The sequence below is a fragment of the Lipophrys pholis genome, assembly GCF_963383615.2.
Source record: "Lipophrys pholis genome assembly, chromosome: 12".
Classification (NCBI taxonomy): Eukaryota; Metazoa; Chordata; class Actinopteri; order Blenniiformes; family Blenniidae; genus Lipophrys; species Lipophrys pholis.
This window is the reverse complement of record NC_137641.1, coordinates 9,192,471-9,211,920: the sequence shown is the minus strand read 5'-3', so window position 1 is coordinate 9,211,920 and position 19,450 is coordinate 9,192,471. Positions and strand designations below refer to the sequence as shown.

The window sequence follows — 19,450 nt, the reverse complement described above, 5'->3', positions numbered from 1 at the left end:
CCAGTATCCCGGAAAATATTAATGTACTTATGCAGAAAAAACTACGTCCATCCACAGACCAAGTGCCCAACCATATCATTTGGGACCGGGCCGCAAAGAATGAATAAAAAGTTTTATTTTGAAAATTTATATCTAAAGTTACGAGTTTTATTTTGAAAAACTTCACTTCCGTCTCGTCAGCTACCGTTTTTTTCACCCATCGTTAAACCCTCAGACTAAACGTAAGAGCTGAAGAGCTTTGGAAGGGAGGAAATGCTGAAGCATGAAACAAGTGAAGGCCACGGGAAACAAAGCAAAATACCAAGAATCCTTAAAATCATGATTTCAAAACGGGATTCAAAGCTCCAGTCCGCTCTGTGTGTAAGATGTGGTGACTGTTTCTCTAATGAAGCCACGGAACTCTCAAAACTGCTTCGCCACCTCGAGACCAAGCGTCCTGCTTTAAAGACAAGAAAAAGAAAACATGAACAAGAAAGACAGAAACCGTTATTGAAGGCCACCATTCGTTCAAATTGTGGTATTTGTTTTGCCTCTTTTTGCAATTTTATTTATTCTTTCCTGTTATAGTTGACCCTCCTGGTCTAACCGGTAATTATTAATTCAAACCACCTCTGAAAGAACATGAGGTGAAAACATTTATTTACATGGGAATAAAACCACAGCAGAGAGGTGGACTGGTGACAACCAGTAAACTCTACAGGGACTCAGTCAGTCTTTACATGCGTCTTGTATGAAAACATGATGAACTTCGTCCGTGATGATGCGCGTTTTTGCGTCATCGATGTCGGCTTTGGCTGAGAGGCTTTTATTTCAGTCGTTTTGTTCCCCCGGCTTTTACTTCCTTCCTGTTTCCTCGTCTCCGTCACCCTGACGCTCGGCTGGCAGGCAGCAGCTGGCACAACGTTTAAACACTCACCGCTTCTGGATCCAGTCCAGAGTCCTAATGCAGTCTTCTCTTCAAACTCTAACCCGCACTGACAGCCTCTGTGTGTGTGTGTGTGTGTGTGTGTGTGTGTGTGCGTGTGTGTGTGTGTGTGTGTGTGTGTGTTTGACTAACAAAGTAATAGGGAAATAGGAAAAATAGCTCAAAAATTTCAATAAAATGCAGCATTTTCTGATTGTGCAGACAATCTATGTGCAGTTTCAGTAATGAAAATCCCTGAAGTCAACGAGAATGCAGAAACCTTCGAGTGCTTTGGTTCTAGAAGAAGATGTTGAAGAGCAGCGTCGTGGTGTGAATAAAACGGGAAGAGAAAATGACCAAGAGGCAGCGAAGAGGAGAGACTGAGGGAGAGAGCAGACAGAGACTGATAGCATCAAACACAGGGACAACCAGGACAAGGACACACTGATGAAGTGATGGAGGAGCGCGCGCGCGTGTGTGTGTGTGTGTGTGTGTGTGTGTGTGTGTGTGTGTGTGTGTGTGTGTGTGTGTGTGTGTGTGTGTGTGTGTGTGTGTGTGTGTGTGTGTGTGTGTGTGTGTGTGTGTGTGTGTGTGTGTGTGTGTGGGACCAGTGGAAGTGAATACAGATAGAGCTGTCAAGATAGTGATTTACTGATAGAGCGGGGAGGGGGAGGGGGAGGACTGCTGAAGGGGAATCAATAAGAAGGAAACCATGAAGGAAAAGAGAGAAAACGCCGCGATGAGACGAAGCGGAGGAGCTCAGAGAGAAAAGGAAGTGTGGCGGAGAGAAGAGGAGGGGAGGAGAAGGTGTCAGGAGGAAATCCTTCTTACACCCTTTTGTACAACAATTAAACTCTCCCACTCCGTGTGTGTGTGTGTGTGTGCGTGTGTGTGCCTGTGTGTGTGTGTGTGCGTGTGCGTGTGTGTGTGTGTGTGTGTGTGTGTGTGTGTGTGTGTGTGTGTGTGTGTGTGTGTGTGTGTGTGTGTGTGTGTGTGTGTGTGTGTGTGTGTGTGTGTGTGTGTGTGTGTGTGTGTGTGTGTGTGTGTGTGTGAGCAGTTGTGGCTGAGTGACATGGAGGCAGTGGAGCTGATGAGAGGATGAATGAGTGTGTTGTGGTGATTCATCCAGAGGGAGAGCTGTTGTCCTGACTATGAGCTCGACCCTGTCTGACTCACGGGACTCGGGTTTAGTCCGAAGAAGAAGGGCTGAGGTGAGACGGAAGTGAAACACTCATTAGTTATATTTTTTTTGTATCTAGATTATTCATATCAAATAAGAAGATTTATGTTGTAAACATGGATCATGACCTGAATCAACCGCTGTTGCTTTGTTAAAAATAGAAATCACTGCAGGAGATGTCAATAGTTTAACATGATTGCAATATTAACTTGCTAAATATGCTTTTCACAAAACACTGGCTAAAGGCCACGTTGTGCTTTAACCAGAGGAGTTCTGCTGCTGTAGATCGTCAAGACAACAGATCATATTCACTTCATTATTTCAACATTAAATCAAATCCGGTGACAACAGGGAAGAAGTTAGAAGATCAAAAATCAAGAAAAATGAGTATAAACAACAAAGTTAACAAAGTCAAACAATAAACAAACAGCAAAAAGGTTTGTCTGGTTAAAATTGGTAAAGTAATTAAAGTTACTCTTTCAGAATCCATCACGGTAAAAGTGAAATATTTAGGAGCCAGTTTTAGTTGTTGATGTAAATCTCTAATACAGTCTGAAGGAAATTCTTCATTACACTCACACAAACACGCATTTCCAGCATTTATATTTTGCGAAACATTCCCGGGATTGTTGACATCTTCGCGTCACGGAAACTCCCGAAGTTTCCCGAGGCATTGTATGACAAGATCCCGTTTGTAGACGATCTCGCAAGATCTAGATTTGCAACGGGAAAGATGATCAACGGCCCATTTCACAACATCATGGATTATTGTGGTGGTTTGAAGACTTTTTCTTTGAGAAAGTTTGGCTTTTTTTTCGAGCTGAATCAGTCAAATGTTGAACTTTTCGCCACGCCATCTTTCATATCCCAGAAACCCTTGCGGCAGGTTTTCCAAGATGACATCAGTTAGAGAAACAAACACAGTTTGGTGGCGACAAACGGCAGTTTGTTTGTGAACATATTGACTTTGGTGTAGGGATGTCCCGATCAGATCGGTAGATATCGGATCGGGGCCGATATTGGTGATTTGTGAGTGATCGGGAATCGGCAAATCCAGCCGATCACACCGCCGATCTAAAAAAAAAAAACCAAAAAATTTTCACGTCAGCTGCCATAAAGTGACGTTCGCAACGTCAGCTAATAACCACACCAATCAGGGACTACAAGCTCCGGTCGAGCTGCAGAAACTAGATGCAGGCGGAGCGGGGCCATAGACCTATAAATCTAGAGGTATATATAGTGGTTTATGTGTTTTTGTGCAGGAGTCTACTTCTAAATTTGTACGTGGTCTGTTGTGTTTGGTCTGTCACAGTGCCCCCTAAAGGCGTGGCATGTGTACTACATGCCCTGAAGCCTTGTGCTGAGCCGTGTTCATAGTGATTAATTTGCCACAAAATCCAGGTGAAGTTGTTTAAGTTAACATAAATAAGAGATACAAGAGTACAGAGTGTAATTGGGTTTTTTGTTGTTATGACTGAATAAAGTTTAAATAAGTTCTTGAGTCATTCTGAGAAGAATTTTGATTCAATAAGTGAGTTTCACAATCATTTCTAGCTAAACAAAGCTTCTGCCAATAGTGCTTTTAGCTTCAGACATCTTAGTCGCTCCAAAAATAGACTATTGAGTATATTTGCAATGGCAATGTAAGTATCGGATCGGGAAAGTATCGGTATCGGCTGATACTCAATTCTGATCGGTATCGGGGGCCAAAAAGTGTGAGCGGGACATCCCTACTTTGGTGTGATCAATTTAGGAAACTGTGGGTTGGAAATGAGTAGGAATAGTTTCCGTGTATTGGTTTATTCTCTGTGCAGAACTCATGATACCTTTTATAGTATAATCTATCGATTTTTTTTTTGGTAGAGTAACTTTAAAGTACAAATCCCAAAACACAAAGACATCAACATTTATCACTTGTCATGTTGTTCTAATCAAGCCAGAGTGACATGTGCAGAAGAAGGCGCGACGTCACAGCGATCACGCTGTTTACGGAAGTAGATATGGATGCAACACCGGTCAGCACCAGGGTTGCCAGATCTGACTCGCTGTTTCCAGCCCAAACAAAACAGAAACATCACCTCCCTCAAGAAAAAACTTCCGGAATATCAAGAACAGGTCATGAACACACAACTGCGCTAAGTAAACAAAGAAAAAAAGGTACAAGAATCCGGCTCCCCCATTGGGGGACACCCGCCCGATCTGGCAACACTGGTCAGCAAGTGTCGAACCATTTTCAAGTGGTTCTGCAATAGGAGCCGAGGAAATGTAGAGAAAAATATAAAGGAGATGGAGAATAAAAGAGAGCACAGTTTTTAACATTCAGACGGAGCCGCTTCCTCCGGCACTGATTCATCCCATCAGTCCCATGTGTCAATGACGTCGAAACACAAACGTGTGACATACTTGGTCAGACGGCGGTCACGTTGAAGGACATCAGACACATATCAGATTTGGTAGAACATATGATGGAGGTCTGGTGTGAGAAAATCAGAATGGCAACGTTCACATGGTCACAAAACAGATGGATATGAGTCACTTTGTGAGGAGATCTTCATATCAAAGTCACATTTCCCTGGCGTGTGCACGGAGTCAAAGAGTCTGATCACTGGTGTAAATGTGGTTTCCAACACCGTGTGTGATTCTCCTGGAGCCGGACTTTGCAGTGCCGTCTGTTGCCCTCGGAGGTTTGACTCTGTAAGTGTTGTAACAGCATTTCACCACATGATGTTTATAATGCATATTTTTATTTTTTTTTCTCCAAACATCCTCAGTCGCAGGCTCTCCTGAATCAATTGACTCAGTTTGTGTCTCCTCATATGAGCGAGCCTGAACTTATTACCCGACTTTGACTCACCGAGTGGTTTTTGTCCGGGTAGGGAAAGCAGAATTTAAACAGGTTATTTACTTTTCACACCTGAAGAACGTGTGAATGTTTTGTTTTTTTTTGCCAGCAGGAGAAAGCGAGGAGCAACATTACTAAAAAGCCAAAAAGAGAGAAATGTGGCAACGTGACTGCAGGTTCCAGTAAGCCTCCGCTCACACTTTCCAAGAAAGAACAAACTGCCTCTGTGATCAGGATGAAAGGGGTTTAAGCAGCCTCCACATCAGAGACAGGTGGAGATGCTGCGGCTGCTCGCTGTCTTCACCAGATTAAACAGAGTATAAAAGCATAAAAACAAAGCGTTGATCTGGCTTTGATAGGACTGACTGATTCATCCCGCGGAGCAAAGTACTACAGCATGGAGGTTAAACTGACTCCTGTTCTCTGCTGTGAGGAAACACTTCTGACTTAATTAAAGGCAAACATGAATAAATGCATAAAGGGAGAGATAAACAGATGAAAGGGCGCAGGATGGGACGCTGCTGCTTTTTATTGCCGAGAACAGAAGAGTCCCATTTCTTCTGGTGGTAGGTGACTTTAGTTGATGTGTTTGAGTCATTTCAAACTGTTTGTTTGTTTGTTGGTTATGTATCACACAGTTCTCGCAGTACTCAACTCACCGTGACTCAGTTTTGATCATTTCCCATAACAATATAGTTCCACCTCGGCGTGAGTGGAGTCGGTGTCCAGCGGTGTCCGGCGGACACAGAAATGTCTGTTGGGGTTGATTTCCGTGCATCCATCTTCTGTTCGTGAGCGTTGTTGTTGGGATTGGGTTTTAATAATGGCGGGTTAAGGCTTATGAATCAGCCGCTCTCGTGACTCATCCGGTGACGTCACGCCCCGGCCAACCAGTGGCCTGCTGTCTGCTGACGTCAGATTTTCGGCTGGACTCAGCTCGCTTGGAACCGTGGTTGAGTAGGTACTAGAAAAGTACCTGGTGTCCGATGCTATCGCGTAATGGAAACGCCTACAAACCGAGTCAAGCCGAATAAGTGCGAGTGTTTAAATAAAGGAACGGGTAGCCCAGTAACAGTTCATATGAAGTAGGGGCCAAGAGAAAGAGCACGGTTCTTAAAGAAAACAATTGCATGATCTATGTAAATGTTTGCATTTCTTGGAAATTCGAACTATCGCAGCACTCATCAAGATGAAGTTTGTCTGATATAATCAGCTAAAATTGTACTTTTACATCCACAAGGATCAAAAATCTAGATGTCATGTTTGACGGTTACTTTCCATCATGGCCATCAGAGTTTGAGCTTGAGTTCCTCAAGTTTCAGCTCATGTTTCTCCTCCGTCTTCTCCCCGCAGCCTCCGATGCCTCTTCGTCCTCCTCACCGTCCGGCCTGGGAGGTTTCGTGGACTTCACTTTCACGCAGGAGCCTCAGGACTCGGTGACCGTGAGAGGCGGCGTGCTGCAGCTGGACTGCCAGGCGCAGTCGGACGCGGCGGGAGGACTTCCCGCCATCACGTGGCGCAAAGATGGCGTGCTGCTGAGTACGGTGGTGGACGAGCGGCGGAGGCAGCTGGCCAACGGCTCGCTGCTGGTGCAGAACGTGGTGCACTCGCGGCACCACCGGCCCGACGAGGGGGAGTACCAGTGCCTCGCCACGCTGGAGGGACTGGGAAGCATCGTGAGCCGCAGGGCCAGGGTCACTGTCGCCGGTGAGATACACTTTTCATTTCTTTATGCATTGCAGTGTAGGAATGGAATTGATTTGGGGGGAATTTAAGGATAAAAAGACCCGTGTTTATCGCTAAGGGACATTTAAGAAGACAGTCTGAGGTTTCACAGGGTTTCAAAGGTACGGTTGCGGGTTTGAAAACCCACAATAAAAGAAACCCTGGTGCTTTTTACCGGAGTCAATTTCAGTTTCCTGCACTTCCTTCATCACCAGTCCAGATTGTCTGAGGGCAAAATCATTTCCTGATTGTGGCGTTAGATATCTGTTATCAGACATATTTCCTATAAAAAACACTACTGGAACCAACTAGAGCAAGTAGAAAAACATCCAGACGTTTGTATTCTGAAACTCAAAGTAGCTCGGCCTCTATATCAATCACTTTATTTATAATTCACATAGCAATAGGATGGAAACATTTATCAGAGAGAAAACTAAAGTTATTTCCGTTTTGAAAATGATTTGAATTGACCAGTATACAACATGAGGATGAACTACATTTACTTCACATTAAGTTTAAAAAACTTAATTTCAAATTTTTACTTTCCTTTGTTAATCATCAAATGAATATTATTAGAAAGATGCTTCCACTTTCTTCCTCCTCTAATCTTCACTTTTGCTGTCCTCACCATCCAGGCTCTGTTTGAGTCTACATGTTTTACTAGTGTGGATATAACTCATTTCAAACCCTCATTGATGTCGACACTCACAGCGGTGTCCTCCAAGGTCCCGCACTGGGTCTTCTGACTTTCCTTGTGTCGCCAAAGCATCTGATGCATAAAGAATTGTTACAGGTTCCTACACAATGATAAAATGGACGACCGACTCTAACCACTAAGCCACGGTCGAGAGCTGCTGCACCTTCCATGTGTGATAATGGATTAAATGTGTATTGTATTTGTACAACTTCGATTCAGACGATTTCATGTATCATGTCCAAATCTGCAGAAATCTTGGAGGATTCAAAGTGTTCACATGTTGTTTCCTCAGCTTTATATCTTGGTATCCTGAAGACTGATTCATCCCACCCGTCCTCTCAATGCTGTTCTTTTATGACTTTGAATGACGGAATAGTCCTACATAAGGATGTTTGGAAATACAGTGTAAAATTGATGAATGTCATAAAACTGTGGTCATAGTAAGCATTAAAAAAGAAAGCAAACATATGAAGAGGGGGAAAGGACAGAGGAGATAAAAAAAACTGAGAGGAGATCTCTGTCATTTCAGATAAACGTTCCTCCACCACCTTGACCTGTCCTTGACGGTTATAACAAAGACGCAGACAGACGTATTACTGCAGAACTGTCTCCATTCGTTTTACAGTTGTATCTATTCAGCAGTAATGTAATTTAGTGAGTGGAGCGTGGCTTAAGATCAATACACTTTATGAAAGACATTAATAGATGGAAGGGCAGAGGGGCTTAAGTGCATCACCGTCACCAAAAGCATCTAGCAGCTGCACCGTGGCTGATATAGAACCAGGCAGCTCACTGAGACGACGAGAGGTGAGACCAACTTCCAAAGGCAAACCTGATATCCATCAGCCGGGACCAGCGCTGTCAACAGCAGTCCTGGCTCAACAAACTTCGACATGCCTTTGAAACAACAATAAAACTTGTTATACTTACATAGAATTACCTATGACAGCCTGACTTTTAAGGTTCAAAGACGTTGGACTCTACCGTTGCAGACTGGAAGCTGTGGGCTGATGTTTCCACATAACATGTGTCTGGCTCAGCTAAAAAGAAGGTTGTCAAATATTGATCTCCGGAGACTGTGGTTCAAGGTTCAAGGTTTTTATTGTTACTCTGGACAATTAGCGTACGTGTACATAGATTTTAGAGAATAAATAAATCTAAGAGTCTAGGTTAAAAGGTGCAGCATTATAGGTAACAGATGATAGATAGATCCAGTTTGATGGCTTGCGACAGCTTTAGGGTGGAGGCATCCTGTCCATGAGTTTCACACCTTCTGGAATGAAGCTGCACTGGAAACTTGTTGTTTTGGCCCTGATGCTGCAAAGTCTTTTTCCTGTGGGGAGGTTCAATAGTCTGTTAGCTGGGTTGGTGGAGTCAGCGATGGTGTGGGTCGTTCTGCACCGATTGGTGTAGATGTTCTCTATTGGTAATGGGCTACAGCGGATGATCTTCTGTGCTGATCACACCACCATCTGCAGAGACTTCCTGTCCACAGCTGAGCAGGTCCCGTACCAGGAGGTGATGGAGGAGGTCAATGTGTTCTCCGCCACACACCTGTGGACCTTTAACCAGTCCAGCCTGCTTAAGAAATAGAGGCGTCACTGGGCCTTTTTCACCAGTCTCACGAGTTCCTGGTAATGTGGACCCCCAGGTATTTGACGATGTGGACCAACTCTCAGCTTCTCCTTCGATGATGAGGGGACGGGGAGCGTGGTCACCTCTCCTGAAGCCCACCTCCATCCCCTTTGTTTATCCCACATTAATACATAGGTTGTCATCCTTGCACCAGCGCAACCAGGTCCTTCACCTCCCATCTGTACGCTGACTTATCACCGTGGGAAATACGTCCCACTACCGCCGTGTTGTCTGCAAACTTCACAATATGACTGCCTGGGTGTTTGGTGGAGCAGTTGTAGGTGAGCAGAGGGCTGAGGACACAGTCCTGGGGGGAGCTGCCTTACGTAGGCATCTCTACTCACCAAGTGAGTAAGAGTAAAGTGGACGACTGGGAAAACAGCGCCCTCTACAGACCTGTTTTTCCTGTATTCATACTCATCGTGGCCCACATTTGAGTTCACCTTGTCCCTAATGCGGGCCATGACCAGGCGTTCAAAGCATTTCATAACTATTGGAGTGAGAGCCACTGGTTCATAGTCATTCTTGGTACACTTGGGTACTGGGATGATGGAAGCTGGTTTCAGGCGCACCGGCACCACAGCCTGGGAGAAGCCTGTCACGACCCTCCCATTTAGCTCGCCCTCTGGGTCTGAGCCTGGTGCAGGGAGAGGGGTTGGTGGGTTCAAAGCGAGCATAGAAGGCATTTAGGTCGTCTGGCAGGAATCGGTTACAAGTGGACTCGTGTACTTCCTGCTGGAGCCAGTGGTCGTCCTCACGGCGTGCCGCATGGTCCGGATACAAAGCGGCTCTGGATTTTGTCAGCATGTGCCTATTTTGCCCGTCTCACGCCCGCCTCGAGGTAAATTGTATGATTATATTTGGAATGTTTTTCGACTTCCTCACGACTCAGCCGACATGTCGGTCGATCAGTTTGTAACTTCACTGAAGCAAATGGACTTCAGAGCGACACATTCAGCACCAGCAAACCGTTAGCTTCTAAAAGCTAAGTGCTAACAGTTAGGTGCAGGATGCTAACCCCTGCCATTAGCAGCTCGGCACAGAGTGTTAGCCCCTAGCATTAGCAGCTCGGCACAGAATGTTAGCCCCTAGCATTAGCAGCTCGGCACAGAATGTTAGCCCATAGCATTAGCAGCTAGGCACTAACAGTTAGCTGTGATTATTTTGCCACTAATGAAGAGTAGCTAGTGTCACGAGGAAGATTACTGTTTGAACTTCTCATCAACTCTTTGTTTCCTGTTGTAGGAAAATATTCCTGCGAAAGTTAAGTATTCTTTGGATCGCTTTACTACTTTTAAATTGACTAAAACATACGCTACGCACGGCGCAACAAATCGTTGTGACCCGGTAGGAATGTCAAACTCCTCTGTCTCCTTTTGTCTCAGACAGTTTATACTAGTAAGAATATCGCACGATGACCTGAATGACCGAACAACAGCAACTCTAGATTTCCAAAGTATTTCTTTAAAACGTAACCAAGTTTACGTTCGATGTTTTCGATCTGTCCACCGCAGACAGATTACAAAAAACGTGACTCTTATTGAAATATTGCAGGTCACCGTTAATGCCTGACTTATCTTGGGAGGTAATTAGACCTTCTCTTGAACCAGAATCCAGTTTGTTTTGTGTTCAGGGGGATAGAATACTCTCTCCTCGGGTCTTTTTGGAAACAGATATTCAGGAATCACAGTTAAACTGGAAAGACGATGTGAAGTGGGGCAGATTAGTTTTGCAAGTTCCAACAGTTTTCTAGTAACTTTTCCACCACAAACCGGGAGCTATTGCATCACAGACGTCTTTTTGAATAAAACATGATTTCAAAAAAATAATAATTTAAGCAGAAGCCAAGCAGAGGGAGAGCATTTCCTCACCATCTGCATGAACGCGGTGATTTTCCACGTGATGAGCAGCAGGTCAACAAGTTTCCCTGAAACACTGCAGGACTTCATCCTCTTTGTCAGGATGCCACACAAAACTTCCTTCAGCTTATCAAACCCATCAGCAGATTAATAACCCGTGCACTGGTTGGTTGGATCACAGAGCGGCTGCGCGCTGAGTGACGCTCTCCTTCATCACCTCAGAGGAGTTTTAAGGTTTCATTTTGAGCCGAATGTCAGGAAACTGCGGACCTTTGTGGTTTAATTCACTGGAACATCAGAACGTCTGTCCATCCTGACAGAGTTCCTGATTACTACCGCCACTACCGCCACCATCCAATTTCCTTCACAAAGAGTGAGCATCCAGATGATAGAGGATCTTCCCCCACTAATGTCCAGATTATACAGTATAACATATTCCTCCCACTAACTGATGTAACTTCAGATAAAATCCAGATAATAGAGCATCTTCCTCCCACTGATTCATGTAACTTCCGCTGAACTTAATGAGTGAATCTGTCATCAAAATGACCCCCAGCCATACTACAGTAATAAAGACATGTGGACATTATTAACATTAATAATAGAGGACTCGCCGATGGAGACAAGATTGGACTACTGCCTCGCTATAGTATTTTTTCCTTCATTTTCAGTGTCTAATTGATTTCCTCCATTTAAAGATTAACTAGAAACTGAAATTAGGAGTAACTTTTCATTGCCACTGTATCAGACAATGTTCGAAATGAAGTTCCATTTCGTGAAGACATCCAGTTTGGTGTGTTAATGCTTTAAAAAAAATACATTTCCAGCTTGTGTTTCATTATGGTTCTCAGTCAGACGAGACTATCAGGAACGACATGTTAAATCAGATAATTTTTCACATAATTTACCAACAATGACTTGTTAAAATGAGATCAGAACAGAGATTCCTGTTCCAGACGGCTGAAACGCTGGTTATGATGCTGATGGACCGGTAAGCAGTGCTTGCAATGCGACCTTTTGCAGTGGAAACGATGTCGTATGATGAGCTGATCTTTAGCTACTGCGGCGAGGATCCTTCCTGTCTGAGGAATATTTAAAATATCATTAAACACGCTCGCATAATCACACACCGCTCAGCCCACTGGTACATTCAAATATGAGGCAGATCTGCCTGCGTGGCATTCACGCACGCACGCCCGCACGCACGCTCGCACGCACGCACACACACACACACACACACACACACACACATTCCACACACAACACATTACGAGGCAAAATGCTAATGAATAGCAGAGGCTTAAAAATTCAATTAGCAGGCTGGTTATGGGTTTCTCTCGCTCTCTCTCTCTCTCTCTCTCTCTCTCTCTCTCTCTCTCTCGCTCTCTCTGTGTGTGTGTGTGTGTTCAGTGATGACTGTAAACTGGGAATTAATTAGAAACACTGAACTCTCAGTGCGTGTGTGTGTGCAGTGAGGAGGGAAGGAGGGAGAACACTGTTGAATGGCGAACAGAGAGAAATGCAGACAGTCCACAGCTCAAAGTGAATGAAGTCCACAAAGAAATATACAAGTTGAGGACGGGAGTGAGAAACATTTGCAGAGAATATAAAAAAAAAGATAATAACCAGAGAAACTTTGTATTTTCATCTTTCCGCGGTGGCGCATCTGTTTCATGAGCTAATGAGCAAAACTGAAAGTCATGGAGAGAAGGAACCAAAAGTATAAGAATGATGTTTTCATCTTTTCTTTTGAGCTTTTATTGTCTCAACTGTTGAGCCCATTTTATATAGTGACTGTTTGTGGAGTGAATTAAGAATGAATTAGGATTAAAAAAAAGAAGAAGGAGGATTGGGTGAAATTAGACTTCATTAAAGAGAAAGCCTCGGTTCATTCTCCCCAGTGCATCCTGATCCTCCTTTAAAACATCTTTGATTAGTTTCCGCCCTTAATTCTTTGAGCGGAGTGGTTTCTCTACAGGTTCAGTCGATGTGATTAAAGTCTGTGTCTGAATCATGTGAGCAGGTATAGTGTAAAACAATCCTTGTCCTGAACCTCACAGTCTCTCGTCATTAGAAGCTGACAAACGGCACACGTGTGCAGATTTTGTGGTTTTCTTCTTCTTGGTGCTTTGTAACAGTGCGGCCGCTTCGTCAGGGTTCTACAATACTAAACGGATGTTTATCCCACAAGCTGAAAGATTATTATTTTTTTTTTTAACTGCTTGACAATATTGAGAGCATGTAACTCAAAAGCAGGATTTCTATTTATAGACATGATGCATACAACACTTAACAGCAAAAATCCCATCTTGACCATCTTTTCTGGTGAGCAGACGTGGTTCTCCTTGATGCCCAATTCCGATTTCTTTGGGTGATCGTTCACACTGCATGTTATACACTGCAGTGGGACTGTATGTGCAGACGAAGATGCGATGTCACGCATGGAGCGCTGCTTACTGGGGTAAATGTGGACGCTACACCGGTCAGCGCCAGGGTTGCCAGATTTGACTCACTGTTTCCAGCCCAAACATAAAACCCACCCACGTAAAAAAAACCTGCCTAAACCTCAGCCTCTGAAAGAATCATGTTAAAACCAGAAAACTATTATATGTGTGATGAGCTGATGAACTAACAAGGTAAAAAATAAGGACATTGAGAAGAAAGAGTTGCGGCTTTTAACACTTTGGCGGAGCCGCTTCCTCCGGCTCCGATTCGTCACGTCAGTCACATGTCAATGACGTGGAAGTCGCATACTTGCCACTGGATCGTTCAGACATGTTCGATTCCCATCTCTGCCTGTCTACATGCCGACGTATCCTTGGGCAAGACCCTGAACCCCAAACTGCTCCCATTGGAGTGACAGCGCCTTGCATGGCTGCAGCCTCCATTGGTGGGTGAATGGGTGAATGTAATAAGCTATGTAAAGCGCTTCTGGGCACCTTACCCTAACCCTACATCACACTATAGAAGCCACACGGTCACAAAACAGACGTGGGTTGATGTGGGTCATTTGTGAGCATAAACTCTGAATTGGGTCACATTTGCCTGCAGCGTGAACAGAGCCATAGGTATTACATTTTTGGGAGCTTAAATGTCATTTTAGAGGTTGACAGGATAGGACTGAAAATCTCATTTGTCAATAATATCGGTGTTTGTGTATGATGCCGGCAGGCGAAGTGTCCCGCAGAAACACTTTAACTGTTATGTTGGAATCATCACTTTCCTACTGCGTGTTGAAACGCCCTCGTTGACACCCGATTCAACCTGAGACATCAGAACTAAATACACCAACGTCATCCAGCTAATCCTAATCTAACATTACGAACGAGAGCTGAGCGGATCGTTAGGCCGCTGGAGTTAAAAACCCGCTCTCGAAAGCGAACGTCAAGTTTTGCTGAATATTTTTTTTTTTATAGATTTCTCAGCCACTCCAAAGACAAGCTGCCACTTTTCAACTTGTGAGCTCACAGCAGCGGAAAGAGAAACGAAACCGTCTCCAGTCCGGCCGTCCTCAATTAGCTGCGGACTCTCGTAGGATTTGGACAAACCCAATTAATGTTGGTACGGAGACGCAAGGTTCAAGCGCAGGAAGGAGATAATAATTGCTCCCCAGGCGAGGATCCAGAGCCAGAGCATCCCACAAATCCCTGCATTGCCCCGGCCTGTTTGCTGTGATTTGCATGTTATTATCTGTCCGAGTCGCTTCAGTCTGTTTGTCTAATGAGGATGAAAAACAGCAGGGAGACGGAGCCAACGTCGCCACGGAAACGCAGGCGATTTGTTTATTTGCGGCGGGTGGAGAGGACGGCGCCTTTCAATTCCACAGATGAGGATTTGGAGTTACCGGACGGTGCGTCGAGGGTCAAAGTTTTCTCCTCCGTCCGCTCATTTCTGCCGCTGGACAGTTTCCCCTCCTGACAACATGTGACCCACTTTCTCCCGTCTGACGCTCCTTCCTGCTGCGCTCCGTCATGACTGATCAGGAATCCGTCTCTCGCTTCTCATGCGAAGCTGCTGACTGATGTTTATTTTCACACGTTCACAGATCGAATCCAATCGAACACGACCGCTCCAACTCCTCAAACTACAAACAGCAAACTGCACTTGTAGTTCTGCTGTCGGAGTTTCAAAAAAAAAAGACTCAGCATCTCAAGGCCTGTGAGAAAAGACTTCACTCACACTTTCTATGAGCAGGAAAAAGTTTCTGTAAGCAGTTAGCCATTCATACGTCCGTCCTCTTCATCCAGTTCAAGCTCTCAGGGATCTGATCCCAGCTAATATTGAGCAGGTGAACAGGTGAACCCTTAATACCTGTTTAGATTCATTTGTTCTTTTCAATTTGTACTTTGGAGTTTGTTTTTATGTGTTTCAATGAGTACTCGACAGTCAAACCACAATACACAGTCACTGTCAGAAACCCTTTTTACTCCTGAATTAAAAATAAACATGTTTTTCTTTTTTCTCCTTTTTTTCTTTATTTCTTTTTTGTTTTTCTCTTTCATTTCTCTCTCTGAATTAAATACAATATTGGCTCTCTTTAATAATAAAGTGCTGTTCACTGTGATAGATATTAAATGAAAACCTCGCAATTATTTTACTGCGGTATTTATAATTCTTCAACTTTAACCCCCCCCCATGAGCCCCGCAGCTCGTTAACATGTTGGAGGGTGGACTTACGTGATGCACCTGAACGCCTCACTCAAAGCTATCAGCTACGAAGCGGCGTTTTAACTTTTAAACTGCATATTTTCAGAAATACATTTCTCTGAATTGTTTCAGTGACAAAAGAGAAAGCTTGGAATAACCAGACCATAAATTTGACTTCTTCTCCACACATATTTTTTTTTTTTTTTTTTTGTAGCTAACCAACTCTTCTATCATTATGTCTCTGAAATGCCGCACTTTCCCACCGGGGAGTCTCCACTGTGATGGAGCTCAGACGTTTTTATCACAGTAAGGGGTCTGAACGTTCCAACTTCACAGTTACTCATGGAAACATTGTAATCACACACTAATTACTGACTCAGCCAAAGTGTCATTACATTGGTCAAGCAGCGGTGAAAGTGACAGCCGGAGTTCAGGCTGAGCTCAGCTGCCGCTGAACAAACTCTTACTTCGTGGCAATGAGGCTGAAAGACGATTTTAGCTGCATGAAAAGCATCAAGTCACTTAACCGCAAAGACACTTCAGGTAGATGATTTGAGTTCCAATGTAATAAGATTCTCCTGCAAATGAGGCAAAGTTGTGAAGGTAATGATATTTTTCGGGCTTTCCCGAACGACAGAGTACTCACCAATTGTGTTTTCAAATATGGCTGCCGCTGCATTCGGTTGGAAATCGATAACAAGTTCTTCAGAAAGTGATTTTAAACAGCTGTGAAAGTGGCACACGACCAAATCATGTATGAGTTCAGCTGGCAGGAGTGTGACGGCACCTGTCACAACCTGCATGTGGATTAGGGAACAATTTATCTAATCTGGCTTTATAAAAAAAATGAGCTTGATGAAAAACTGTACTGTACTTAATCTGGCACAAGAAGTACTGCAGTTTACTATTTTGTAAAAAACATCTATGTCCTCAACTAGTCTTGGCAAACATTATAGTTGTTATATATTTCTGGCAATTAGCCCTTTTGATTAAAAAGAAATCTCTAACCAAGTATATAGGTCTAATACTGATACGTTTATAAAGTTGGGGTCATGGCGCTGACGGAAGTGGCAGGCTTGAATATACATGAATAAGCTGGATACAGGTTTGTGGAAACACCATTTCTGTACATATCTTGGTACTGTCGTTGAACGACTATATTATTTAATGATGGTGACTCTGTGCCTTTTAGAAATACTATCAACTGTGAGGTCAAGAGCAAATCCAACCCAAGAGCTGACTCAGAGACGAGATTGGTCGAAAGAAAAATGGTATTAGCAGAGTATTACCAAACTGGAGGATGTGGCTGAGCGCATGCCGGAGAGGGACGGGTTTTGGTGGGACGGAGGTCCGAGGTAGTGGAGAGCTGGCGGTGCAGGGAGGTGGATCCTCCCCCGACAAAATTGAAGGAGCCGGACAGCAGGCGGTGTAAACATTTTCCGTGACGTGTCTGTCATTTAGCACATCTTTGTTTCTTAGTGCGCTTTAACACCAGCGCTGTTTGGTCCAGAACAGAGTAAGAGGGAAAGTCTGCTTCGCTTGGTCAGGTGTGAAACGCTCTCAACACAGAGCAAAGTGCATTCTGGGTAGCGTACAAACAAATCTAACAGTGCGAATCCGAAGACGCAGAGGCAGAAAGAAAAAAGTCGGACAATATCTTGTGGACAGACGTGGAGTAGTGAGGAAGAAGTAGTGAGGAAGGTGCTCATTGATATCTGGTCTGAAGACTATAGATTGCGATTGCTTGTGGCTAACCATTAGCCACTAACCGGCTAAATGGGCGGGGTTCCCAATTTTGGTCTGGACCAATCAAATGAGCTGGGTTTCAACTTCCACATACTTCCCTTCCTCTCTGGTCAGTGTCTGTTTCGGGCTATAGCGCCCCCAAAGCAGCAGCTGTGGTGTATTTAAATCCATCCCTGGCATGTTCCCTAAGGCGCAATCAGACTTTTGTTGATCGTGTTGATGATGGTTTGGTGTTTTCTGGCTGGTAGCGTGTTGAGGATTGTAACATGAATCGGTACAGGGCCCTCGTACGTGACATAAGTAAGAGCACATGTGTGCCGCGTCTGTTTTTAGCTGCAGGCAGCGGTGTGATCTACACAGGGACCGACAACAGAACTTATGTAAGACAAACAATCTAAATCCCCGTCTCCCCCGATACGCGAGGTGTCACAGCGGCTCACGTCCTCCCAGCTACAAGCTCATCCGACCATCTGAGACTCACACTGACGTCTCAACGTCACACAACGCGCGTCCGTCTTTGTTTTCCGGACCGCAGAGAAAGCAGCAAGTGATTTAAAGCAGCGTGAAAACAACACAAACCGTGAGGGGGAAGTCTGACACCAGCTTGCATTTATTCTCCAATCTCTGATGTGTGATCTCACAACCGTTCGGCCTCCACAAAACACACATTAACACATGTGCTGGACGAAACACAACACACACACACACACACACCCAGATATGGTCCTTTCAGTTATTTCAGTCACATTTGTCAGTTAGAGCAACAACAATCCCAGCAGCGAATAGAAATGTGTGTTGTAATTATTTGGGCTGCATGATGGTTCAGTGGTTAGCACGCTCGCCTTACAGCAAAAAAAAAAGGTCATGGAGTCAAATACCGCCCCGGGACCTTTCTCTGTGGAGTTTGCACATTCTCCCTGTTTTGCGCACCAGGGCACCCCGAGCACTGCTTCTGTGTGGCTGCTACCCATGGCTCAATTCGGAAAGGAATTTCTCCTTAATAAGGAACAATAAAATAATACATTCGGTTTTGTTTTTGTTTTTTCGTAAAATTAAGAAAGAAAAGTAAAAATGTAGGACAACGCCACCCCCAGGGCCCCTCCACTCTCTTAACACAGCCTTTACAATTTTATAAAAGAGTCCTTTTCTGGGATTTATATATAAAAGGCAATGAAATGTTTCTTGTTTTTGATGTTTGTCGTGGTTATATTCAACTGCCTATATCAGCTTCTCCTGTGAGTAACATGTTGAATTCTTCATTTGTCTTTTTGTCTTTTCAATTTCTTTTGTAAAACATGATTTAAAAGAGGAAAATCCAAGTTTTAGGGACCGAGCCCGAAAGGACTTGGGGGGCCAAGGACCCTATTGTCTTTGCTTATTGTTGCTATGTGGAGTTGTAACGTAACTCTACTCTTACCGAAACAATGCGACACCAAGTTGACACAGCAGTCAATTAAAAAAACAACAACTTTAAGTTCAAACTTCAATTTAACGAGATTGAGCCAGTCAGTTTTATCGCCGTACTAATCAGTTGCTGGTGCATCGATTCCAAGAGACGCAGTGTTACAATAACATTTCTACAAACAAGGGGCCCTTTCCGACGTATAGACCTTCATCAGAGGAGAGTAAAAAAGGAACGGAAAGTGCTGCTCCTGATGTTAAATATGCACCTGCGCTGCAGCAATCACCTCCAATCATCTTTTCCATATTTCACTTTAATCAGTCACTTGATATCAGCAATCTTCCCTAACAGCCAGACATCCTGCTGGCAGTAGACACGTGCTCATCTGAGTGAGATGATTAAAGTTGAAATGTCCTCATTTAGTCAAACATCAAGTCATTTTCTTTTAATAGTGACTGAGCTATCTCAGATTCTCAGAGATGATGGGCGGAATATTCCGTCTTTGCGAGAGGAAAAAAGATAAGAAGGTAATATGAAGTGAAATGCAGGAGGACTGCGGTGTTGACGTGACTCGGTGAAGTTGCCCGCAGCCTGAACGTTGCACATGCACGGTGACCCGCATGCTCGTTTACGTGTGCTAACGGTGCTCGGTGCCTCCTGTCCTCTGTCCCCCTTTCATCCATCCTTCCGTCCTGTCTTCCTTTCATTTTTCCTCTGTCCCTCCATTCTTCCATCCCTTCATCCTCTGTCCTCCTTGACGCCATCCTTCCAAGCCTCCATTCTCTGTCCTACCATGCTCCTTTCCTCTGTCCA

General features: G+C 44.2%; 1 protein-coding gene across 1 annotated transcript in view; it reads left to right on the top strand.

The window, feature by feature from the left end:
• The window catches only part of dcc (DCC netrin 1 receptor), a gene marked incomplete at both ends in the record, with an annotated part of 276,203 nt that overhangs the window by 81,059 nt on the left and 175,694 nt on the right, over nt 1–19,450 (top strand). Inside the window, 1 exon segment of the mRNA XM_080477036.1 lies at nt 6,280–6,633. Within this exon segment, the coding sequence (XP_080333162.1) occupies nt 6,280–6,633 (354 nt within the window).